General features: G+C 35.2%; 1 protein-coding gene across 4 annotated transcripts in view; it reads left to right on the top strand.

Moving 5' to 3' along the window:
* Positions 1 to 21,652, top strand: part of pns (DENN domain containing pinstripe) — a 347,031-nt gene that overhangs the window by 98,995 nt on the left and 226,384 nt on the right. For all 4 annotated transcript variants that reach the window (XM_090411700.1, XM_090411683.1, XM_090411692.1 and 1 more), the window contains one exon: positions 11,618 to 11,803. In XM_090411700.1, the coding sequence (XP_090267826.1) occupies positions 11,618 to 11,803 (186 nt within the window). The remainder of the gene's footprint in view (positions 1 to 11,617; positions 11,804 to 21,652) is intronic.

The raw sequence follows: 21,652 nt of genomic DNA, 5'->3' as shown, positions 1-21,652 counted from the left end.
AAATTGAAGTAAAGTGTGGCAGTTACCTCTCCAAAAACTCTGAGTGATCTACAATATCACACTAAATCTCACTGAGTGACCCAAAAGGATAACTACTAAACTCATCATATTCTCATAGGTGGCTGTACTCAGTGACAGGTAAAAACCTGAATAATATAAGCACATAAACACAAGAAAGATATTTAATTAACCAAATATTTCGGTCTGGAAATAGCAGACCATCTTCAGTGACACTACAAGAACAGTTTAAAAAAAAAAAAAAATACAAGGTGGAATACTAACAATAGATCATTTAAAAATAGAACAAACCGCATGATGTTACATCACTAAGTATTAAAGGGAATATTTTTAAGCAGAGACATGATTGAAATAAAGATATTAATTAATAATATTAAATAACATAAAATTAATATGAATTAATGAGTTATCCTGATTAGACTCCCAGATTTTTGATATAGATATACAGTCATGCCGATTCAGGTTAGGATGATGGAGTAAGGCCTCTACACTTTCTTTGAATAAACGTTCAAATTTATAACGGGATCTATGTAAGATCTCATTAAATTTTTAAAACTGTTCTTGTAGTGCCACTGAAGATGGTCTGCTTTTTCCAGACCGAAATATTTGGTTAATTAAATATCTTTCTTGTGTTTATGTGCTTATATTATTCAGTCTTTATGTCACAAGTATCCTTAAAACATCAGGCAGAAACCTGCCAACAAGTAGAACCTCTCTGCTCCCTGGAATCAAGCCCAAAGACTAACATTATTAAATATCATCAGTGAGAGCTAGACCCATAAGAAATAACCAAGGTTGAAGTAATGTAGAATTCATATATTTTCAAAATACAAGTAGTGAAAAGGTGTAACACCTTATTATTAAAAAAAAAACTGGATTACAGCTAGTTGTAGAAAATTTTTTGACTTGGTTATAAATTAAATAAAAATGCCAAGAAATTATACTCTTGTTTAATGTTTTATCCATTTATGGAAAATATATGACTCTTGGGTCACGCTCCCACTGATGAGGCCTCAATAAAGGTCGAAACCAGTCTGAGTATTAGTCCTTCCCATAATGCATAGCATTATACACACCCAAAAGGATATGTGCTTTGTATTATGGGATACTAAGGCAATTAATGTAAAGTCATTAGTCTCTATATACTAGTAGCCTAGTTGTGAAGATGCTTCATGTGCACAAACTTTGTTTTCTTACACTTAGATAAAGGATTAAACAAGAATATAATTTCTCGGCATTTTTAATTTAAGGGAATATAATCTTAATCAGTTAATTAATTTCCCTTTCGCATTAAAGATATTCTAATAATTGCAGCATTTAAAAATGTGTTTCAGGACTTTGTGTATATTTATTTATTGCATAGATGAGGAGACTTAGTTTTTCTTAAGTATTTGATGGTTGATTAGCATGGCTGATTAGGACAGTGACTGTTATCTAGTTCAAAAGTGCTTTGGGTCAGAATTTGTAGTTCAGTTGGAGATTAGCATGTAGCACTTTGTAGGCATTTAAGTAATGATTGACACTTTTTTTTAATTAAATGATTAGTAAAGTAGATAATTTGTCAAAATTAATTGGTTTGTGATAGTTTTTTTTTCCTTTTTTTTTTTTTTTAACTATTTCTAATTTTTTTGTAATCATTAAGTTCAGCAGGTTGGTTGGTTGTTTTTTTTTTTTCTTATTCAAAAATGGAACATTAATGGGCTGTATTGATCTATGTAATAAACTGTTGAAAGCTTCAATGTCTTCGATGCAGAGACTGCTGTTTCCTGTCTACTATAGTAGAAAATATTAGGAGGAAAATGGGAGAGTTAGATGAGTGGATTGTGTTTATTTCTTCTCTGCCACATTAATATATCAAGTTTGCTCCTTATATGTGCATGGATTGGACCAGTTAGATAGAACTAGATCTATATTCTATGAGTAATTTTGGCTTAATATAAGATGTGTTGAGTATATATAAGGTGTCGATCTGCATCAGTAAATGCAGATCGACCTTTAAGAAGCTTGCTTATCATCATCATGCGTATCAAGGATTTAGGCCTAGCATGGCCTGTTCCAAGAAGCTTGCTTATTTGTAAATTAAATGTTTTTTCAGCAGCAGTTCTGCTAATAATCTGTTTCTTTTACCTCAAGTAAACTGCTATTGTATCTCCTTTTAAATAATGGCAAAGAAATTTTTGTACTCTTTAAAAATAAAAAATAAAAAAAATTATTTCTTTGAATATAATTTAAATTAATCATCTTAGTCAGTATTAGGCTTCACGATTAGATATATAATCACAAAAAAAGATTTCATATTAGTGATGAGATTAGACATAGTTTGGCTTTCTGTTAGGTTGTATGTTTGGTTCAGATGTGCTAGCATTCACCATATAACCGCCCAATTTTTTTTTATGAAAATATGAAAATTGTTCCAATTCCATATCTGGGTTGTGATAATAATTTTACTTACTCACTGTGTGTGTGTGTGTGTGTGTAGTTAACTTTCTACTGATATCACTACTAAATAATAATGTTCTTCAAGTTTTGTTGATTTGCTTGTTTTATATCAGTGTTCTGTTAATGAGTTAAGTGTTATTTATCTCTTATAATGTTATCCTATATGACTCTTTTAGAAGTTTGTAGGTCTATCATATCATCTCTCTCTCTCTCTCTTTGTCCTGTTTGCTGGCATCTGCAGTCCACAAATTCTAAATCTCTTCTCATAATCTATATCCACAGTCCTATTATCATCTTCAACTCTCTCCTTTGTATTCTCAATCTTTGCTGTGTGATCCCCTGGACTTCAACTTCCTGTCTTTTAGAACTCCAAGATCCATAGTCTGGTCACTTTCTTCTAGCATAATCCCTCCAATATAATATGTCATTGGATATCTCATTATATCAAAGTGTATGATTTTACATTTGCTAACATTGAACTGATAACCATTTTCACAATTCCAGTTTATTTAAATTATTCTCCAAGTACTGTATGTCAATTTCATTCTTGGTTACCCTGCTTATCTTTGCATCATCAGCAAACAGCTGTATGGCTCCTGTTAAATACTTCCCAATGTCATTAATGTAAAGACTGAATAACAATGGACCAAGCACTTATCCATGGGGTGAGTCCACAATAAACCACTAAATTATATCTCCTCTTCTTCTTCTGCAGCTTTTCCCACTTAAATAGGGTTGCTGTTTGTGGTGAGTCTCCTCCACAACTTCCTGTCTTGGGCTGTAGCCACATCCAAGTTCTTCATCCTCAAGTCCTCCTTCACCATCTCCCTCCATCTCTTCTTTGGCCATCCGTGCTTCCTCTTCCCCTGCACATCCATCTGCATGACTTTTCTTCCCACATACTCTTCCTCCCTCCTCATCACATGACCAGACCATCTCAACCTTGCCTCCTGTATCTTCGCTCCTAAGTTCGTAACTTTCATAGTCATTTCTCAGATGATCCTTTCTGGTCACAACGCATATCCACCTGAGCATTCTCATCTCCGCTACCTCTCTGCTGATGTTATTTTTCCACAGGGCCACAGTTTCCAAAGCATACGTCATAGTTGGTCTTACTACTCTCCTGTAAATTTTGCCTTTTAGATTGATTGGCACCCTCTTATCACATAGCACTCCAGCCATCTCTCTCCAGTTCCTCCATCCTGCTTGTATCCTGCATCCCACTTCCTTCTCAGCCTCACCATCCTCTTTCATTGTTGAACCTAAATATCTAAAGTCACTGACCTTCCCGATGACATTTCCTTTCAGCTCCAGACCTGTCTCCTGGCCACCGTCCACTTTGCAGCACATATACTCTGTCTTGCTTCTGCTCACTCTCATACCTCTCTCTTCCAGTACTTTCCTCCAACTTTCCAGTTTGGCTGCCACTTCTTCTCTTGATTCTGCACACAGCACGATGTCATCTGCATACAATATAGTCCAAGGCGCCTCTTCTCTCACTTCCTCCATCACCACCTCCATCACAATATTAAACAGAAAGAGACAATGCAGACCCTTGATGCAAGCCAACTGTCACTCCCAGGCAGGTTTGAACACTTGTCTTCACATTTCTGTACAACTCATGCACCAACCTGACATATTTCTCTGGTACCTTCTTCTCCCTCAGACACCTCCAGACTTCTTGCCTTGGCACTCTATCATACTCTTTCACCAGATCAATAAATATCATAAATAAATAAATATCAATAAAAACCATTAAATTACTGATCACCTTAAATCTTTTCCAAGTCTTATGTTCTTACAGTTAAAAAAAAACGATCTTTTATAAATAACTAGGACTGAAAAGAGGCAAGTATCATTTTCTGCATTAACCTTGGTACACAGAATGAAAGGTGCATGCATGTGCTCGTGTGCACACACACGCATGGATGCACAATTCATTCATCCAAAACTCCAGTATCCCTGAATAATTAAGATGTATTATTAAATATAATTATTTAATATTATTAAATTAAATAAGTCTAGTCTAAGAGCATGACACTTATAAAAAAAAGTCTACATAAAACAGTAATTTCTTCCAATTCTAAACATGCTAAAAATTCAGATAATTGTCACTAACATCTTGATTCATTAATGGGCCTTATATTTGTTTATAAATTTGATATTGGAATTAGAAGAAATTTGCAAATATTGAAAATCTGAGTATCTCAATGGCATTGAGTAATTTTGTAAATTTTGTTATTAGTTACAATTAATTTAATTTTTTGATCATCAGTGAAGAGTTGGTAAATAAATGATATTGATATCAGTGCAGAGATCTAACATCCAGTGAGGTGAATTGGCATTGTCAAAAATGTCAGGCTTTACACATTAAACTTTGATTTGGAAATGTAAGGAACTGTCATTTTTAATTCTGAATTTTGAATGTTACAATTTTGAAAGATTTTAATAACTCAGTTACATGTTTGGCTCTTCTGTCTACAAAATATAACAGATAATAGACTGTTATGCATAAAACCCTATGAAAAGTAATCATGACAAGCAGTTTACCATAACTTTAAAAGAAGTGTATGTGTTTTAAGTATGACATGAGTTGTGACATCACGAAAAGCATTAGATTACCTATGTAAAAATATTATTTTGTTATTTGTAGAATTTTCACTCAGTGTGTCATGAGTAGCATCTTCAGTATGATTTGAAATGTGGAACAATATCACAAGTGATGTGATAGACAGATTAATGATACAGATATGAAATCATGAGTTGTAGTAGAGCAGTATAGTCTAAATATAACCCAAGTTCTAGCAAGGTTCAGTAAAAGGTATATGTGCTAGAAAAAAAATAATAAGGCTTATGTTCTTTCAATTAAAAAAAAAAAACTTTCGTAAATCATTAGGACTGAAAAGAGGCATGTATCATTTTCTGCAATGAGTTTAGTTTAATCCTTTATCCAAGAGTGATCAAACAAAGTTTGTGCCTGAAAGTGTCTTCAGGACTGGGATAAGGTAGTACAATACCAGGCAACTCGTTGCAAAGGTGGAGAAAGCTCTCATCACTCCTATCTCAGTATGTGCTTTGCATTATTGGAGATACTGAGATAGGAGCGATGAGAGCTTTCTCCACCTTTGCAATGAGTTGCCTGGTGTTGTACTACCTTACCCCAGTCCTGAAGACACTTTTAATGTATAGAAGTACATTAACTGATTTAAAGGTTCTTTCTCTTAGTAATATAATACAGTATACACAATGTGAGAAAACAGAAAAACAACAACACAAAAAAAGTTGACCTGCCTTATGAAATTATCAAGAAAATTGATTGAATGTGGTTCTTTCTTTTCTTTTTATATCACTCAATAACAGATAGTGTGATGACGTGATCTTGGTGTGTGACCAAGATTATGCCCTATGTTCTTTAAGCTTTGTCTACCTTTATATATCTCTATAATTTTCATCTCAGATCGGTTTGGTGTGTTAATACATGGATTCACTTTTTCCACTTATGTTACTTTTTCCAGTCATGGTTATATTATGTATGAATACAAATACATGGCACATCTATGTTCCGTAGTAAACAAAGCAAGACTGAGAGTCTCATGAGTATACTGCATGGTCTGAATGCTTTACAGATAACCACTGTTAGGTAACATACAAATAACAGCATTAAGTAAAATTTTTATGTAACTCTAAATTTTTCCTATAACCCTTTCAGGATAATCTGTGCAAGTCCTCAAGTCAAATTTACTTCAGAGTTGGAGTCTGTCTGTAATAACATTGATATCGGTGTTAAGCCAAATATTTCCACAATTGAGATAAATGGAGATATAGTAATGCTTCACCTACACAAGTTTTGCTCTTTTCCAGCAAGTAGTATGGACTAGCATGCTCTGTAAGCTGTCTAAGAAGGATAAGCTTCCTCTGTTGGTATGTATTTCTTGGTGTTTATCAGATCCTTGCACCTTTGGTTTCATTTACTTTGACTATCTGAAAGACCAGAGAACAGATAAATCAGGTATATAAACCAGAACAGTCTGGTCCTGTAGAGGATGCTACTACCAAACAAAAGTAGCTCGCTTATAAAAGGACTCTATAAGAAAAGTTATGAAGTATTCTACATTGTTCTCAACACAGCTATCGGATGATGTTCCTATTGTGGGGCATAGTAAGTACTGCTTAACAATGTTAGGATTTTTTATGCATACATTTTAGTGAACCTTTCCAGGACTTTAATTGTAATTCGAGTGTAGCTCTGCTACAACCTGTGATTTTATATCCACATTGTTAACCCTTCAGACACACTGAAGATGATTCTCTGAGGAGTGAGTTTTGTCCAGGGAGTTAGTAGTATCTGGGGACAAGATGAAATCTTTTTAGCTGGAGAGGGGAGGGGAGAGTGAGTTCATCCACTGAAGAATGTCAAAGAAATCACAGTGTTTTGCATTTGGTATGGAAGGTATATTATGTAAGCTTGGAATTTTCCACTATAAGATATTTCAAATACCGTCATGAATCCAAATATGGATATGATTTAAGGACAGTGAGTAAAGGTCATCCAGTGAGAATTATCTTTATTTCAAGAATTTATAGGAAGAGGAGTTAGAGGATAGTTGAAAGAACATATCCTTGAGGCTCTTCTGCATTGGTGGGGAAATCTGGAGAGAAAGTCATTCATCCTGACCTGCATTAAACATCATGGTGGATATAACTTGGATACTTCATGAGCCACTGCACAAGTTTCTCTAAACTTTTTAAAATAGGTGTCCAGATATATAAACAATGTAAATGGTAAATCTCTGTTAATGATGTTAATTCACTGTTTAAATGGTTGCCTTCCAGGTAAAAACAGTATACAGTAGTAAAATATTGATCAGAAAACTGTTCTGGAATTGAAAATGCACATGAATTCTTTCCTGCTATATATAATTCTATCCTGTTTTTCTTTGTTTTTAGGCCCCATGAGATAGGTTTATACGTTGGTTAGACATGCTTCTAATTTTTTTAGGAATGACAATGTTAACTATATTATTAATTATGAAAATTATACTTTGCCGTAGTACCGAAAAAGATCCCCGCAGAAAAAATAATGAAGCAGGTATAACGAGGTATAAGCAACCATCCCAACCATACTGACAACAATATCAGACTGGATGTAGCTAGTGTTCTTGTGTACCACCAAAAAGCAACCTATCAAAAGAAGAATTCAAAGCTCTATAAGAAGTTAAAAACAACAGCAAAATAATAATTACTAAAGCAGATAAGGGAAATGCCACTATGGTTCTAAACCAAACAGAATACACAGGTATGCTTATCTCTTTACTTTTAGATCAGTCTACCTATTTCCATATAGAATATGATCCCACCAACTCTCAAATCAAAACACTCCATAGGCTCCTTAAGAAGGTTACCTCTTGGCCTGTGAAAGTGACTAACAGACTAAAACCTTTTAACTCTAGACCCCCCCCCCCAATATATGGACTATCAAAAATCCATAAGCAAAATGTACCATTACACGTCCCATTGTGGATGGCATTGATTCCCCCACATACAAATTAGCCAAGCATTTAGCCAAAGTGCTCACACAATATATACTGGAAACACACTTTCACACAAAAAACTTAGCCCACTTTAAAGACAGTATAGAAAACCTCTCACTCCAACACGTTGGCATAATGATCATTTTTAATGTCTCCTTTTTATTCACCCACTCAAAGACACCTTAGACCTCATCCAAGCCAAATTTCCTCATGATATCTCAGCCCTATTTCAGTTCGCCATGAACTCAGACTATTTCATTTCTCAAGGAAAATTCTACAAACAGGGGAGCCATTAGTTCTCCACTCTCTCCACCCCTGGCCAACATCTTTATGGAGACCTTTGAAGAAAAAAACCTTAAACTCTGCCCCTCATAAACCCACTGTTTGCTACACTATGTGGATGATGTGTTCGCTATTTGGCCACATTCCTGGGTACACCACAATTTCTCAACGCACTTAAACAGTCAACACCCCAGGATCCAGTTTACTTTGGAAAAGGAAAACAACATCAGTCTCAATTTCCTAGATACTCTGATTACAAGAAAATATGACCTCACAACTAGTTATAAACCACATAAGAAATTGACATCTCTTATCTGCTCCACCAAAGACCAGCCACTTCTCCTAGACCTACCTGGTGTATATCAGGTCCCTTGCAGTTGCAAACTCCTACTATGGCCAAACAGGTGGGACAGCCAATATCAGGATATCCAAACACAAGAACTACATCCGGTTTCACCGATGCAGCCACTCAGGACTTGCTACAGCAAGTACAAGTATGAAAGATTATTCCTTGAATCAGCCTCAGCTCTGAAAAACTTCCCAAAGCTCGACAAATTTGGGAAGCTTGCTTTCTAAAAACACTGACTCAAAGCCAAGACAACCCAATTTAGCCCTGCTAAGAGCTACCTTTAGGACTGACTTCATTTGCCTTGTATTAGTGCCTGTGTGCACATACCATTGTTATGTGATCCCTGAAAATGGCAATGTAACATTGCCGAAGTATAGGTAGTTATTATTATTATTATTATCTGAGACCTTTAGGGAGTCAAGGACTCATCGAGGGAGGCTGTAAATTACCCAACCCAGCTATCATACCTTCCCTTAAATTCATTTACACTAGATACACTCACTACCCGTAAGGGCAAATTATTCCACTCACTCACTGCTCTCTGGGTGAAAAACCTTGTTCTTAACCCTTTCTTGACTGAGAACAACCTTAACTTCCATGGATGCCCCTGTGTTCTCTCTACGCCTTCCATATAACAAAAAATTTCATCTTCCATATAACAAAAAATTTCCAATGGGTGTTATAGCATTTCATCATTTGAAATGCTATAACACCCATTCAAAAGTTTATAGACCTCTATCATATCACCCCTCTTTCTCCTATTAACCAGAGTCTGTAATCCACATATTCGCAATCTGTCCTCACAATCTAAATCTCATAATCTGGATAAAATCTTTGTAACTCTTGTTTGCACCCTTTCCACAGCTTCTTTATCCCCTTGGAATCCAGGAGACCAAATCTGCACACAGTATGGTCTTATCAAAGCCTTATAAACAGGCAAAATTACTTCCTTATCCTTACATGTCAAGGTTTACTTCAACATAGCAATTATCCTCTGAGTTGTATTTGCAACTTTTGCTATGTGACCTTCGAACTTTAAATTCTTATCCACCAATACACTAAGATCCATTGCATCTTCAGTTTCTTGTAGCATAACCCTGCTAATATAATATGCTGCTGGAACTCTAATCACACCAAAGTGCATAACTTTACACTTACTAACATTAAATTGACAGCCATTTTCGTTTACTCAGATTTCCAGTGTATTCAAATCATTTTGTAATTGCTGAATATCAGTAGCATCCCTGATTGCCCTGCCTATGTTTGCGTCATCAGCAAAACAATTGCAAATCTGATGATAGACCCTGTTTGATGTCATTAATGTATAGTTTGAACAATAATGGCCCAAGAACTGAACCCTGAGGTACACCACTGGTTACCTTAAAGCTGGCAGATTCACACCCACTGTATACCACTTTTTGATATCTGTCTGTCAACCATCTCCTGATCCAAGTAAATAGATTATGTTCCAATCCCATATTCTCCAGTTTACACAACAGCCTATCATGTGGTATCCTATCAAATGCCTTAGAAAAATCCTACATTATCATACTGCATCCATTCCCTTTATCCAACTCGGCTGTAACATTGTTATAAAATAAGAGCAAATTGCTAAAACATGACCTTCCTTTAGTAAACCCATGCTGTTTCTTGCAGAGTATAGAATGCTTGTCCTATCCATTTCTGTATGCGAGTTCTTACCAACTTTTCTAAAATCTTCACTACCACACCAGAGATATTATAATTAATAATATAGTTTACGTTGTCATTTCCTAAAAAATTAGAAGTAGGCCCCATGAGTTTTTTACAGCCGAATAACTTGTCTGCTTGTTAGCTTAATTTTGCAAATGATAACATAATCCTATCCCTATAGAGAGAGGATTTGAGGATAGTGGGTAAATGTCATCCAGTGAAAATGACCTTTATTGCAATTTATGGGAAGAGGAGTTAGAAGATAGTTGAAAGAGCATAACTGTAAGGAAATTCTGTATTGACGGGGAAATCTGGAGAGAACATCATCCACCATGACCTGCATTATATACCACTAGAGAGTAAACTGGCACCTTAGAAACTTCAAGAGTCAGTTTACTCTCTAGTGGTATGTAATGCAGGTCATGGTGAATGATGTTCTCTCCAGATTTCACCGTCAATACAGAATTTCCTTACAGTTATGTTCTTTCAACAGACTTTCTACACCTATTACAGAAAGTTTCGCTAAACTTTCTGTAATAGGTGTAGAAAGTCTGTTAGTGTGGGTGTTCCCTGGTCAATTTTTTTGTGTGGAACTGGATTTCTAGAAGGAAAAAAAAAAAAGACCACTCTTTCCACTCACTCATCTTCAGTTGAAAAGCGCTTATTCCTCATATCATCGATGGGATTCAAGCTTAAGTCTTCTTTCCATTCAGAAGTATCTTGCTATTGATTGCAGTGTGGAAGCAGTGTTGTATTTTAAGTTGAAAATAAAAATATTTTTCCTTTCATTCAATCTTGTATGTAGATCATTTGCTGATCAACTCCATTCACCCATCCAACATCAAACCCAACAAACTGGCTTCTCCTCTTTGTTCATTTTGCCTTCTGCATGATGCTCCTCAAGGTGTACAACCCTCAAGGAGGAAAAAATTTTCAAATTCAGTTTAAAATGGTGAAAATATTTTATTGATTAAGATTAGATTAATATTATTAAATTTGATACAAGGATGCAGTTTTTCATTTAATCTAGTCTTTCTATTACCCTTAGACTATTCTGAGGATTAATTAAGGTGTTTTATATGATATGCTTACTATTGAGAGATTAAAGTGGTGTTTCATGATAGATAATGCTTTGCCTTTTTTTTTTTTTTTTCCCCCATCTTAAGCTCAGAGTTTTTTTATTTTTTGTAATGTGTGTGTGTGTGAATGTTACACTTTTATAGTGTTTGTTTGTTGTTTACTTTATATGTGTATGTATTAATTCGATGATCGTGATACATATATATACTTTTTCTCCTTTTTTTAGAATGATCCTGAACAGTGGTTAAACTCTAGAGAAACAATGCAGAATTTTGATAAGACATCATTTCTCTCTGATCAAGCAGAACCATACCTTCCATTCTTATCAAGGTTTTTAGAGACACAAATGTTTACATCATTAATAGATAACAAAATTATATCAAACTGGGAAGAACCTGATCCATATTTAAAGGTTGAGTAACATTAAGTAATGTTTTCTCTTAAGTTGATTTTAGTAAGTCAGTTTAATCTAAATGAAATAGCTTATATTAATTTTTCTTATATAACAAAACCTGTGATGTGTTCATCATGTATTAACCACAGTGAAAATTATTTAATTGTAAATATTTCACCCCAAGTATCTTAGGACATCATCAGTACAGTAGTTTAAACAGTAATAGGAATAACATATGGTTAGTGCGCATGATTATAATAGAATCTCAATAAGCATGTGTAACGTGTTATAGAAGTAAAAAAAAAAAAAAATTATTACTTTAAACAATTTTTGTATGCCAATTTCCCATACTTTAGGAATAGTAAGAACGTCGTTGCAGTTTAAATTTGGCCTGTGTAGTAGGGCTTCAGCACTTTCTTTATATCAAGACCACATTCGTCTTTTTAAACTGCAGAAATCTGGTCTCTATCAACACGGAATTGAAAATCCCAGCCATAGGATCCACTGGGAAAAGTAAACTTTTACATAGAACTTTATATAAACCTGAACGTTTATATAAAGAAAGTGCTGAAGCCCTACTACACCGGCCAAATTTAAACCACAACAACGTTCTTACTATTCCTAAAGTATGGGAAATTGGCATACAAAATTGTTTAAAGTAATTAATTTTTTTTTTTTTTTTTTACTTCTGTAACACGTTACGCATGCTTATTGAGATTCTATTATAATCATGCGCCCTAACCGTAAGTTATTCCTATTATTGTTTAAACTACTGTAGTGATGATGTCCTAAGATACTTGGGATGAAATATTTACAATTAAATAATTTTCACTGTTGTTAAACTCACTGTGTGTTTCTTGTAGTGATGTAGCTTATATTAAGTTTGAAAGTGAAAGATATCAATTATGTTATGCTACAAGTTGAAGTAGTTTTATGAATTAATTTGTGTGGCAGGGAGGGTGTCTTAAGTTTTCTATCAGACTAGAAAGGAAATAACTTACCTCTTGTTACAAAATGCATTTTGTAACATTAAAAAAAAAAAAAAGTAAATGAAATCCATTAGCCAGTTAAATGAGAGAGGGGCACATTTGCTTAATACAAGCAAGCTTTCATCTATTTGAGTTTTGTTTCTCCTCCTTTCCCCCCACCGTAACACGTTTTAGATTTTCTGGGTTACAAATTGTTATGAAGGAATAGAATAACTGAAGAACTATTCCATTTCTTCATGATAAAATTTGAACTGCTTGATAATTTTTTTTGGCCAACTTGTGACTTTTTTTTGGTCATTTAAGACCCTTTTTTTTGTGTGTGTTTGTAGGATCTTGAACTATATGGTATGTAAAATGAAGAGATGCCTTTTTTTTTTTTTGTTGTTGCATTTTGTTTGATTCATGATAACAATTGCATTCCCTTTATTTGCTTTGGTTATAATCCTTTTGTTGTATAGTTATTTCTTTTTGTGGAATATTTCTTTGAAGTGGGGGTTGGATTGGGTCAGGATGTTTACTTCTTCCAAACAGGCAAATGTTGTTAGTTGTTACTGGAGTAGATCATATATTTACATCATTGAGCATACATCATTTGCTCCTGATGTGGTTGTGGTACACTTTTGGAGGACTTAAAATTTATTTTCTTGTGTCATCTTTTAATTCAAAACTGTTTTTGAATCCCTTATTTGCTGTACTTTCAAAGATACAAGTAGGACTGCCCATTGTTCATTATTTAAAATTTAATACTGTTCTTCATGTGGAGCATTGATATCTATATTTATTTTTGTCAGTTCCATGCAAGTAGTGCTGATTTGGTCACATGTTAGTGCTAGACTAGTCCATTTGTAAATGCATTTGGCATTGGCTTAAGCTTAAGTACATATTTAGTGCATTAAATAACCAACATCCAAAAATCGACTTCACAATAGAAAAATAATCAAATAACTGTCTGCCCATCCATCCTAGATGCTCTAGTCACATGATTTTCAAATTGTTCATTATTTTTTCTGTTTATGGAAAGCAAACATGCATTCTGGAAGATATTTTATACAAACAGTCACAGTGTCATTCAGACCAACATTCTTAACCAGTGGCTATAATCTCCACAGCAAAACTATCACTATTCCATATATCCAGAGCATATCTGAAAAGATGGCCAGAGTGCTTTATACATACATAAGTTTGTGTGTTGGATCACTTGCCGTAATAACCTGATTTAGCACCCTGTGACTTCTTTCTCTTCCCCGACTTCATTTGCCGATGAAAGGAAAGCGATACGACATCACTGAAAACGTTCAAGCAGCAGTAACCATGACCCTCAACAGTATCCCCAAAAAAAACCAATATAAAAAACTCATTTAATGAATTAATTGACCATGTCAAATGCTGTATCGAAGCTGAGGGAGAGTATATTGATTGAAATAAATGATTTGAATAATTATAATTGGCCTATGTTTTATTTTCTATCAAAAGTTCGGTTTCTTTTGGGACAGGGTGGAGTCAAGAATATGTCCATGTGGTCCAATTTTGGTTTCATTAAGATCCTGTTTGTAAGGCAGTTTGGCAGAATGATTCAGATTGATAATTCATGCTGGTTTCCATACTTATTTATCTCTCTCTGTCTTAAAGTTTGCTGAATCATTTCAGTTTAGTTTGAACTGAACCATTTGTAGCAACAAAATTAGACAAAGCAAAATTATATGTCTGCAGTTCAAAGTAAAACATGAGGTGAAGTGTCATAAATTTGCTGACTTGGTTGACAGAGGATGACATAGTCGCAGGGATAGAATGCAAGGGATATTAATATTTTCAGAGAGGACAAATGGACTAGGATGGACAGAGAAAAGGGGGGGGGGAGTGCTAATGATAGCAAAAGAATTGAAGCCAACAAGGAGAGAGAGAGAGAGAGGAGATGCAGAGGGCATTTCATTTGAGACTATCTGATGTCAGATAAACCAGGCAAAATGTATAATTGGTTTCTGCTATGGGTGGGGGGAGGGGTATGGTGGATGGTATGCAACAGATTAGCACAATGAAAACATTATGAACAGTTATTATTGGGGACTTTAGCTATGTAGATGTAGATTGGAAAGAAATGGAATTGATACAGCCACTAAGAGATAATTATCTCAGACAACATATAATGGAGGGGATTCTGGGTCCGAGAGTTCTGTATTTGGGTAATGGCATCAGAGAACTTGGCAGTAACCAAGGTAACCATGTCACCTACCGGTGGGGGAGTGCAATCATGGTCTTGACGTGGACTATTGCTAGTCATTCAGAATTTTCAATTAAGATGGGGTTTGTGTGGAATTACAAGTAAGTGATTATGACAACTGAGCGGTCAGCTTAGAATCATTGTCATGGCATACAAATTTGAAAGGGAAAGATGTGAGTAGTGCATGGAAGAGAGTCAAGAGGTATTTGAAGAAAGGAGATAAATCAGGTAGAGGATGAGCAGCAATAACTGCAGTAAAAGAAAAAAATTGTGGTGGGTACATAAGGGTAATCTTTATCCAATTTTTTACTGTTGTTCTCTATTTCCCATCCACAATAATCAAAGTATGGTGTCATTAACAGTCATTAGGCAGTTCCACATTTGTTTTTCATTTAATGATATTTAAATATGACTAAATATTATGTTTCTTTAATTGGCAGTTTTCTTTATACACACACACACACACACACACACACACACACACAAACACACTTTGAGAGTAATAACAGCTACAGAAGAGTAATTAGTGAGAGGAATTTAAGATTTTAGTAATATTACTGAATAATTATGCAATGGAATTTTTTGGTTTGCAGATTTTAGGTACTTTGAAACACTTCATAATCACTGAAATTAATTTTATTGAAGAAAAAAAACAAAAAAACTTTTCATTTGTTGGTCAGTATAATAATAATAATTCCTTCTTGGCTTGCAAAAATTTTGGTATTTAAGATCACTGTCGAAATTCACTGAGTAATTTTAATTGGACTATTTTAATGGTTCAATTGAAATTAGGAAAACTCATTTGTCTACAATACATATGCCAAAAATGGTCTTGAGTTCCTTCGTTGTGATAATGAAGCACTGTACAAGAAGGCTGTTATGAAACACCTTTTTTTTTATTATTATCTAGTCATTCCTTACTTGTTAAGGAAAGATAGATAAAAATAAATCTAATATGTACTGGTTGAAAATCATTGAAATATGCAATAAAAAAAATTCACCTTGACAAATAAAGATTCTCATTATTTTTTATTGAAAAAATAAAAAATGATAGACGCATCAGAACAAATGGGTAGAGCTTGTTGCCTTGGTGAATACATTGGGATCTCAGATTGTAGGCATTAGTGAAACCTGGCTATCAGAGGAGACAAAATAACTGGTATCGAGTATAAAGGGTACAGTATTTATAGGAAGGATAGATGGGAAGGGGGAAGTGCTGCTAATGATATCAAATAATTTGAACCCAGTTAAAGTTGAGACCTGTGATTGCAATATTAGTAACAGTTTTTCATGCAACAGTGAGTTTCAGGCCATCTGGTGTTAAGTGGAGTCTGACAAGATCAAATACATAGTGGGGTGTTGTCACAGACCTAAAGGATCAATTGCTAGTGATAAAGAAATACATTTCCAAATATATGTGATGAACAAGAAACAAGTAATCATAATGGAAGACTTTAATTATACGAAAATGGATTGGGTAGCAGTGAAATCTCATGAGAATGAAAGTGAATTTGTTGAGTTGTGAGACAACTTCCTCAAGCAGCATGTGACAGAAGAAGCGCAAGGTCAGAGAGTATTGGACTTGATCTTAGTGTCGGGGGAAGGGTTCAGTTAAAGATGTAACTATTCTGCCTCTGGTTGATGACGATGATCATGTGGTACTGACTTGGGAAGTGACTAAGTTTTCTTTCTGAATATGCCATTCAGAAAAGGTTACATGCTGAACTGCAAAGCAGGGAATTAAGAGCATTCTGGGTTCTGTGCCATGGTATCAGTTGTTAGATATTGACGGCATATGGGAGGCATTTAAAACATACTTAAATGATTCAGTATTAGAATGTGTCCCTAAATTTCGAAGAATAAATAAACAGAGTAGGAGAGATGGATGTGTGCTATTTTTAAGCAAGTAATTCATAATATCTGAATGGGAAAGGAAACTGGCTCTCTGCAAGTTAAAGAACAAAGAAGAATTCTATCTTTATTCTGCAAGATTGCTCAACGAAATGAGTACCCGTTTTGCTAAAAGCTATCAGCCTAGTGTATGCAAAAATTTAGCTCACTGCTGCCTTTTCTCAGGATGAAGAAACTCAGGTGTATGAGGTACTAGAGCTGTTGCACAAACTGAATAAGAATTTGGCAATATGGGCTGATGCTAAATGATTGTTCAACTGAATTGGCTATTCCTTTGAGTAGGCTGTATAATTTGTCTCAGAACAGGGAAGATTCCCCAAGAGTGGAAAGAATGTATGATAATCCCATTGCACAAGGGTGGTACAAAGACTGATGTGTCCTGATATTGAAATTCTGATATTAAAATATCAGAATCTCGAGCGTTGGCAAAGAAGATTTTGGAAGAGTTAGTAAAAGCCCGTATACAGAAATGGGTTGACATTGAATCTATACTTTGCAAAGAATAGCATGAGTTTACTGTGCGAAGATCATGTTTCAGCAATTTACTCACGTTTTATAATAATAATACTGCAATGCTGAAACAAACCTTCACATATAAAGATAAGGATGTCATTTTGCCTCTTTACAAGGCCTTAATAAGACCTCACTTGGACCATTGTGCATAAGTCTGGTCTCCCGGTTTCTGTTGTGATTCTAATATAGTGGAGAGAGTGCAATGGAGAGTGGAGTGTTAAAAATTATATCAGGATTGTGGAATACTGATTATGAAGTTTGAGAATTTGCAGACTGTAGACACTAGCAAACAGGAGAAAGAAGGGTGATATGATTGAGACTTACAAACTTCTGAAAGGGTCATACAGGATTTCAGCTGATGGAATTTTTCAATTTATGGAGGATGTTGAAAGGACAAGAGGGCATACTTGGAAGCTGAGAATGAATGCTGCTAAGAAAGGGGGGGGGAGAGGCCTAGATTTTTCTCTTATAGGGTAGTGCATGATTGGATTGGATTGCCATTAGATGTTGTGAGTGCGAGCAGTATGAATGAATTCAAGAATAAGTATGATAGCTGATGCATGTAGCATGTGGCCTCTCTCAATGAGTCCCTGACTCCCTGTAGGTCTCTCTTAATAATGATAATAATAATAATACCACCACTGACTCTGGTCAAAGTATTATTACTCTGTATTATGTCAAAAGCCTTTTGGCATAAACAGCATGAATAGAATATGATATTTGGACTCTGGTCAAAGTATTATTACTCTGTATTATGTCAAACGCCTTTGGTAAGGCTTTTGACATAATACAGCATGAAAGATTTTTGCATAAGTTAGAGAATATGGAATTGGATTATAAAATATTGGCATATTATATGTGGGGGATGTGGGTCTGCAAAATTTAAGGTAACTAGTGGTTTACCACATGTATCAGTCCTTTGTCCGTTGTTATTCAATCCATGCATTAATGACATTGGGAAAGATTTGTCATGCAACATACAGCTATTTGCTAATGATGTAAAGATAGGCAGAGTAATCAGGAGTATAGCTGATATGCAGTACTTACAGAATGATTTGAATAGGCTGGAATTGTGAGCATGTGCATGACCTTACATTACTTACCTTACATTACATGACTTACATGACCTTACATTACACCAAAATGCATGACCTTACATTTACTAACACTGAACTTTCAGTTCAATGTTAGTAAATGTAAGGTCATGCATTTTGGTGTAATGAGATATTCAGTGTCATATTATATTGGTCAGATTATGCTAGAAGAAACTGATCAGGCTAGGGATCTTGGAGTTTTAGTAGAATAGGAAGATGAAGTTCAAAGGGCCATATAGCAAAGATTGTAAATACAACTCAGAGGATAATTGGAATGCTAAAATGAACCTTCACATGTAAAGATGAGGAAGGTATTTTGCCTCTTTATAAGGCCTTGATAGGACCTCACTCAGACTGTTATATGCAGGTCTGGTCTCCTGATTTCTGTGGTGATTCTGATGCAGTGGAGAGAGAGTGTACAAAGAAGAGTGTTTATTAGACACACATATACACTAGAATATAAAAATTTTATTACTGCAAATATTTCTACCAGAAACTAACTGGTCATCATCAGTATATCAGCATAATCACGAGGTGAAGCTAGAACAAAGAACGTTAACCCTATCTACAGAAATAAGCTACATGCAGTAATGCCACCTGGTGGGTAGTCTCTACAATACAACTTCAACCTTCTTTTTGAGTTTGATATGCGGATGATGTGTTTGCCATCTGACCAGACTCAGAAGAATCTCTGCCTACCTTTTTAACCAAAATCAACAGCCTTCACCCATGCATCAACTTCACTATAGAAAAAGAAAAGGATGGAAAATTAGCTTTCCTGCATGTTCTCCTTTCTCATATTCCTTCTACAATACTTGTTACATCTGTTCACCATAAACCTATGTTCATAGCTCATTAACATAGGGTTAACATTCTTTGTTCTAGCTTCACTTGTATTCTGATGCACTGATGATGACCGATTAGTTTCTGGTCGAAGTATTTGCAGTAATAAAATTATTATATTCTTGTGAATAGATGTATCTAATAAACATTATTAGGCCACAATTTCCATTTAAAAAAAGTATGAAAAATGATAGGATTATAGAATATAGATTATGAAGACAGATTGAGAATTTGTGGACTGCAGACAATAGCAAACAAGAGAAAGAGGGGTGATATGATTGTTTCTTACAAACTTCTGAAAGGATCATACATGATATCAGTAAATGGATAGATTAGTGAGTGATAGGTTTAAATCTAGAAAAGGCACTTACATTTATTGAATACTTTATTGCATATTACTAGAAGCCTTTTCTGTTGTTCTGTTGCTTTAATAATTTTTTTTTTTTCTTAAACAACTTATGTTGTTGTTGTCAGCCTGTAGAATCCCACTTCTGGACAAAGATCTTCCCCATTCAGCTCTATTTTGGGCTATTCTCAACCAGGTTGGTCCTGCTGTTAAAATAAGTTCATCTCTCCTTCTGGTCTTCTGTCTACCTCTACTTCTCTTTCCTTCTCTAGGTATCCAGTAAGTGGTGAGTTTATCCCATGTATCATCTTGTTTTTTCATCAAGTGTCCTGCCCATTTTCATTTTAGGGATTTTGCTGTTCTTATGACGTCAGTGACTTTGGTTTTCTGCCTTATTTCTAGGGCTCTTATTTTTTTATCCTTTTGATATTTAACATATTATACTTCTTTCCATTGCTCTTTGGCATGTTCTTAGCTTGGTCGCTTGTTTACTTGTTAGTGACTATGTTTGTGATCCATAAGTTAGAATGGGTAGTATGATCATATCATACAATTAATAATAGTATCTAAAAATCTATTCGGTTCATTTTATGGAAGGTTGGGAAATTACTAGAGGACATCCTTGGAAGTTGAAAATGAATACAGTCTGGAAAGGATGAGAAATAGCTTTTTCACTCCTAGAGTGGTGTGTGGTTGGAATGGATTACCATTGGAAGTGGTGAGTGCAAGTAGTATGAATGAATTTGAGAAACAGGTGCTGAGTAATGAATTGCCGAAATGAAGCTTATTAGCTCTTTATACTTAAGTAACTTAATGGTTGCACCTGTTTGGAAACTCGTATCGCAGAGTATATAAGTTCTTTTCGCTATACACTTTGGTATTAGGTCTAGCTACTCACTGATGAAGCCTTAAAAAAGGCTGAAACCGGTCTGGGTAGTGACCTCCCTCCATAATGTAATAACAGCATACATTTCCTAGGAAATGTGTTTTTACATTATGGAAAATACCTAAGAATAGCGATCTGAACTTTCCCCACCTTTGCAACGAGTCGTCCGGTATTGTACTATGTACTAGGGTCACTTGCATTAGCTCACGCTAAGTGATCGCCGATACTTTATAGTTTACTATATTCGGCAAGAAACTCTCTGATTCCAATCTTTGAGTTTCTTATTCGGTTTTAAACTATGTGGAATTTAATATCCCCTTAATTTAAGTAATTATATATTATTATTATTATTATTATTATTACCCAAGACCTCATGGAGTCAAAGACTCATCTGGGAGGTCCTTTTATCACACACACACAGCTCATCATACCATGCTTTGAACACATTCGGACTCCTTGCAGACACCACACTCTCAGGCAAGGCATTCCAATCATTTACAACTCTGCACAAAAAAAACCTGTCTCTCACTCCCCTACTCACACACCTTCTTTATACAGTTTCCAGGGATGACCTCTAGTTCTCCCCCGATCTCCCACTATTTTCTGTAGAACTTCTCCAGCATTGATCTTATAACAACCCTTTACCAACTTGTAGGTCTCTATCATATCTCCCCTCTTCCTCCTGTCCACCAGACTCTGCAAATTACATCTCCTCAATCTTTCCTCATACTCGACATTCCAGAGGTCAGAAACTACCTTAGTCAGTCGCCTTTGGACCCTTTCCAACATCTCTTCATCCTTCTGAAAACCAGGTGACCAAATCTGGACACAATAGTCCATGTGTGGCCTAATCAAAGCCTTATACAATGGAACAAGAATTTCCCTACTTCTACACGTCAGTGTCCTCCGCATCATTCCCAGAAGCCTTTGTGTTGTCTTCACAATTTTGGCTATGTGTCCCCTAAATTTTAGATCCTTATCCACTTCCCCCCCCCCCCCAGATCTCTTATTTCTTCCACCTCCAACAATGTATTCTCACCAAGCATCTGCATCCCATCTTTGTTTTC

The sequence above is a fragment of the Typopeltis vanoorti genome, chromosome 2, assembly GCF_054136105.1.
Source record: "Typopeltis vanoorti isolate ZY-2024b chromosome 2, IOZ_Tvanoo_1.0, whole genome shotgun sequence".
NCBI lineage: Eukaryota > Metazoa > Arthropoda > Arachnida > Uropygi > Thelyphonidae > Typopeltis > Typopeltis vanoorti.
The sequence above is the reverse complement of the archived record's forward strand: the minus strand, read 5'-3'. Positions and strand labels throughout refer to the sequence as shown.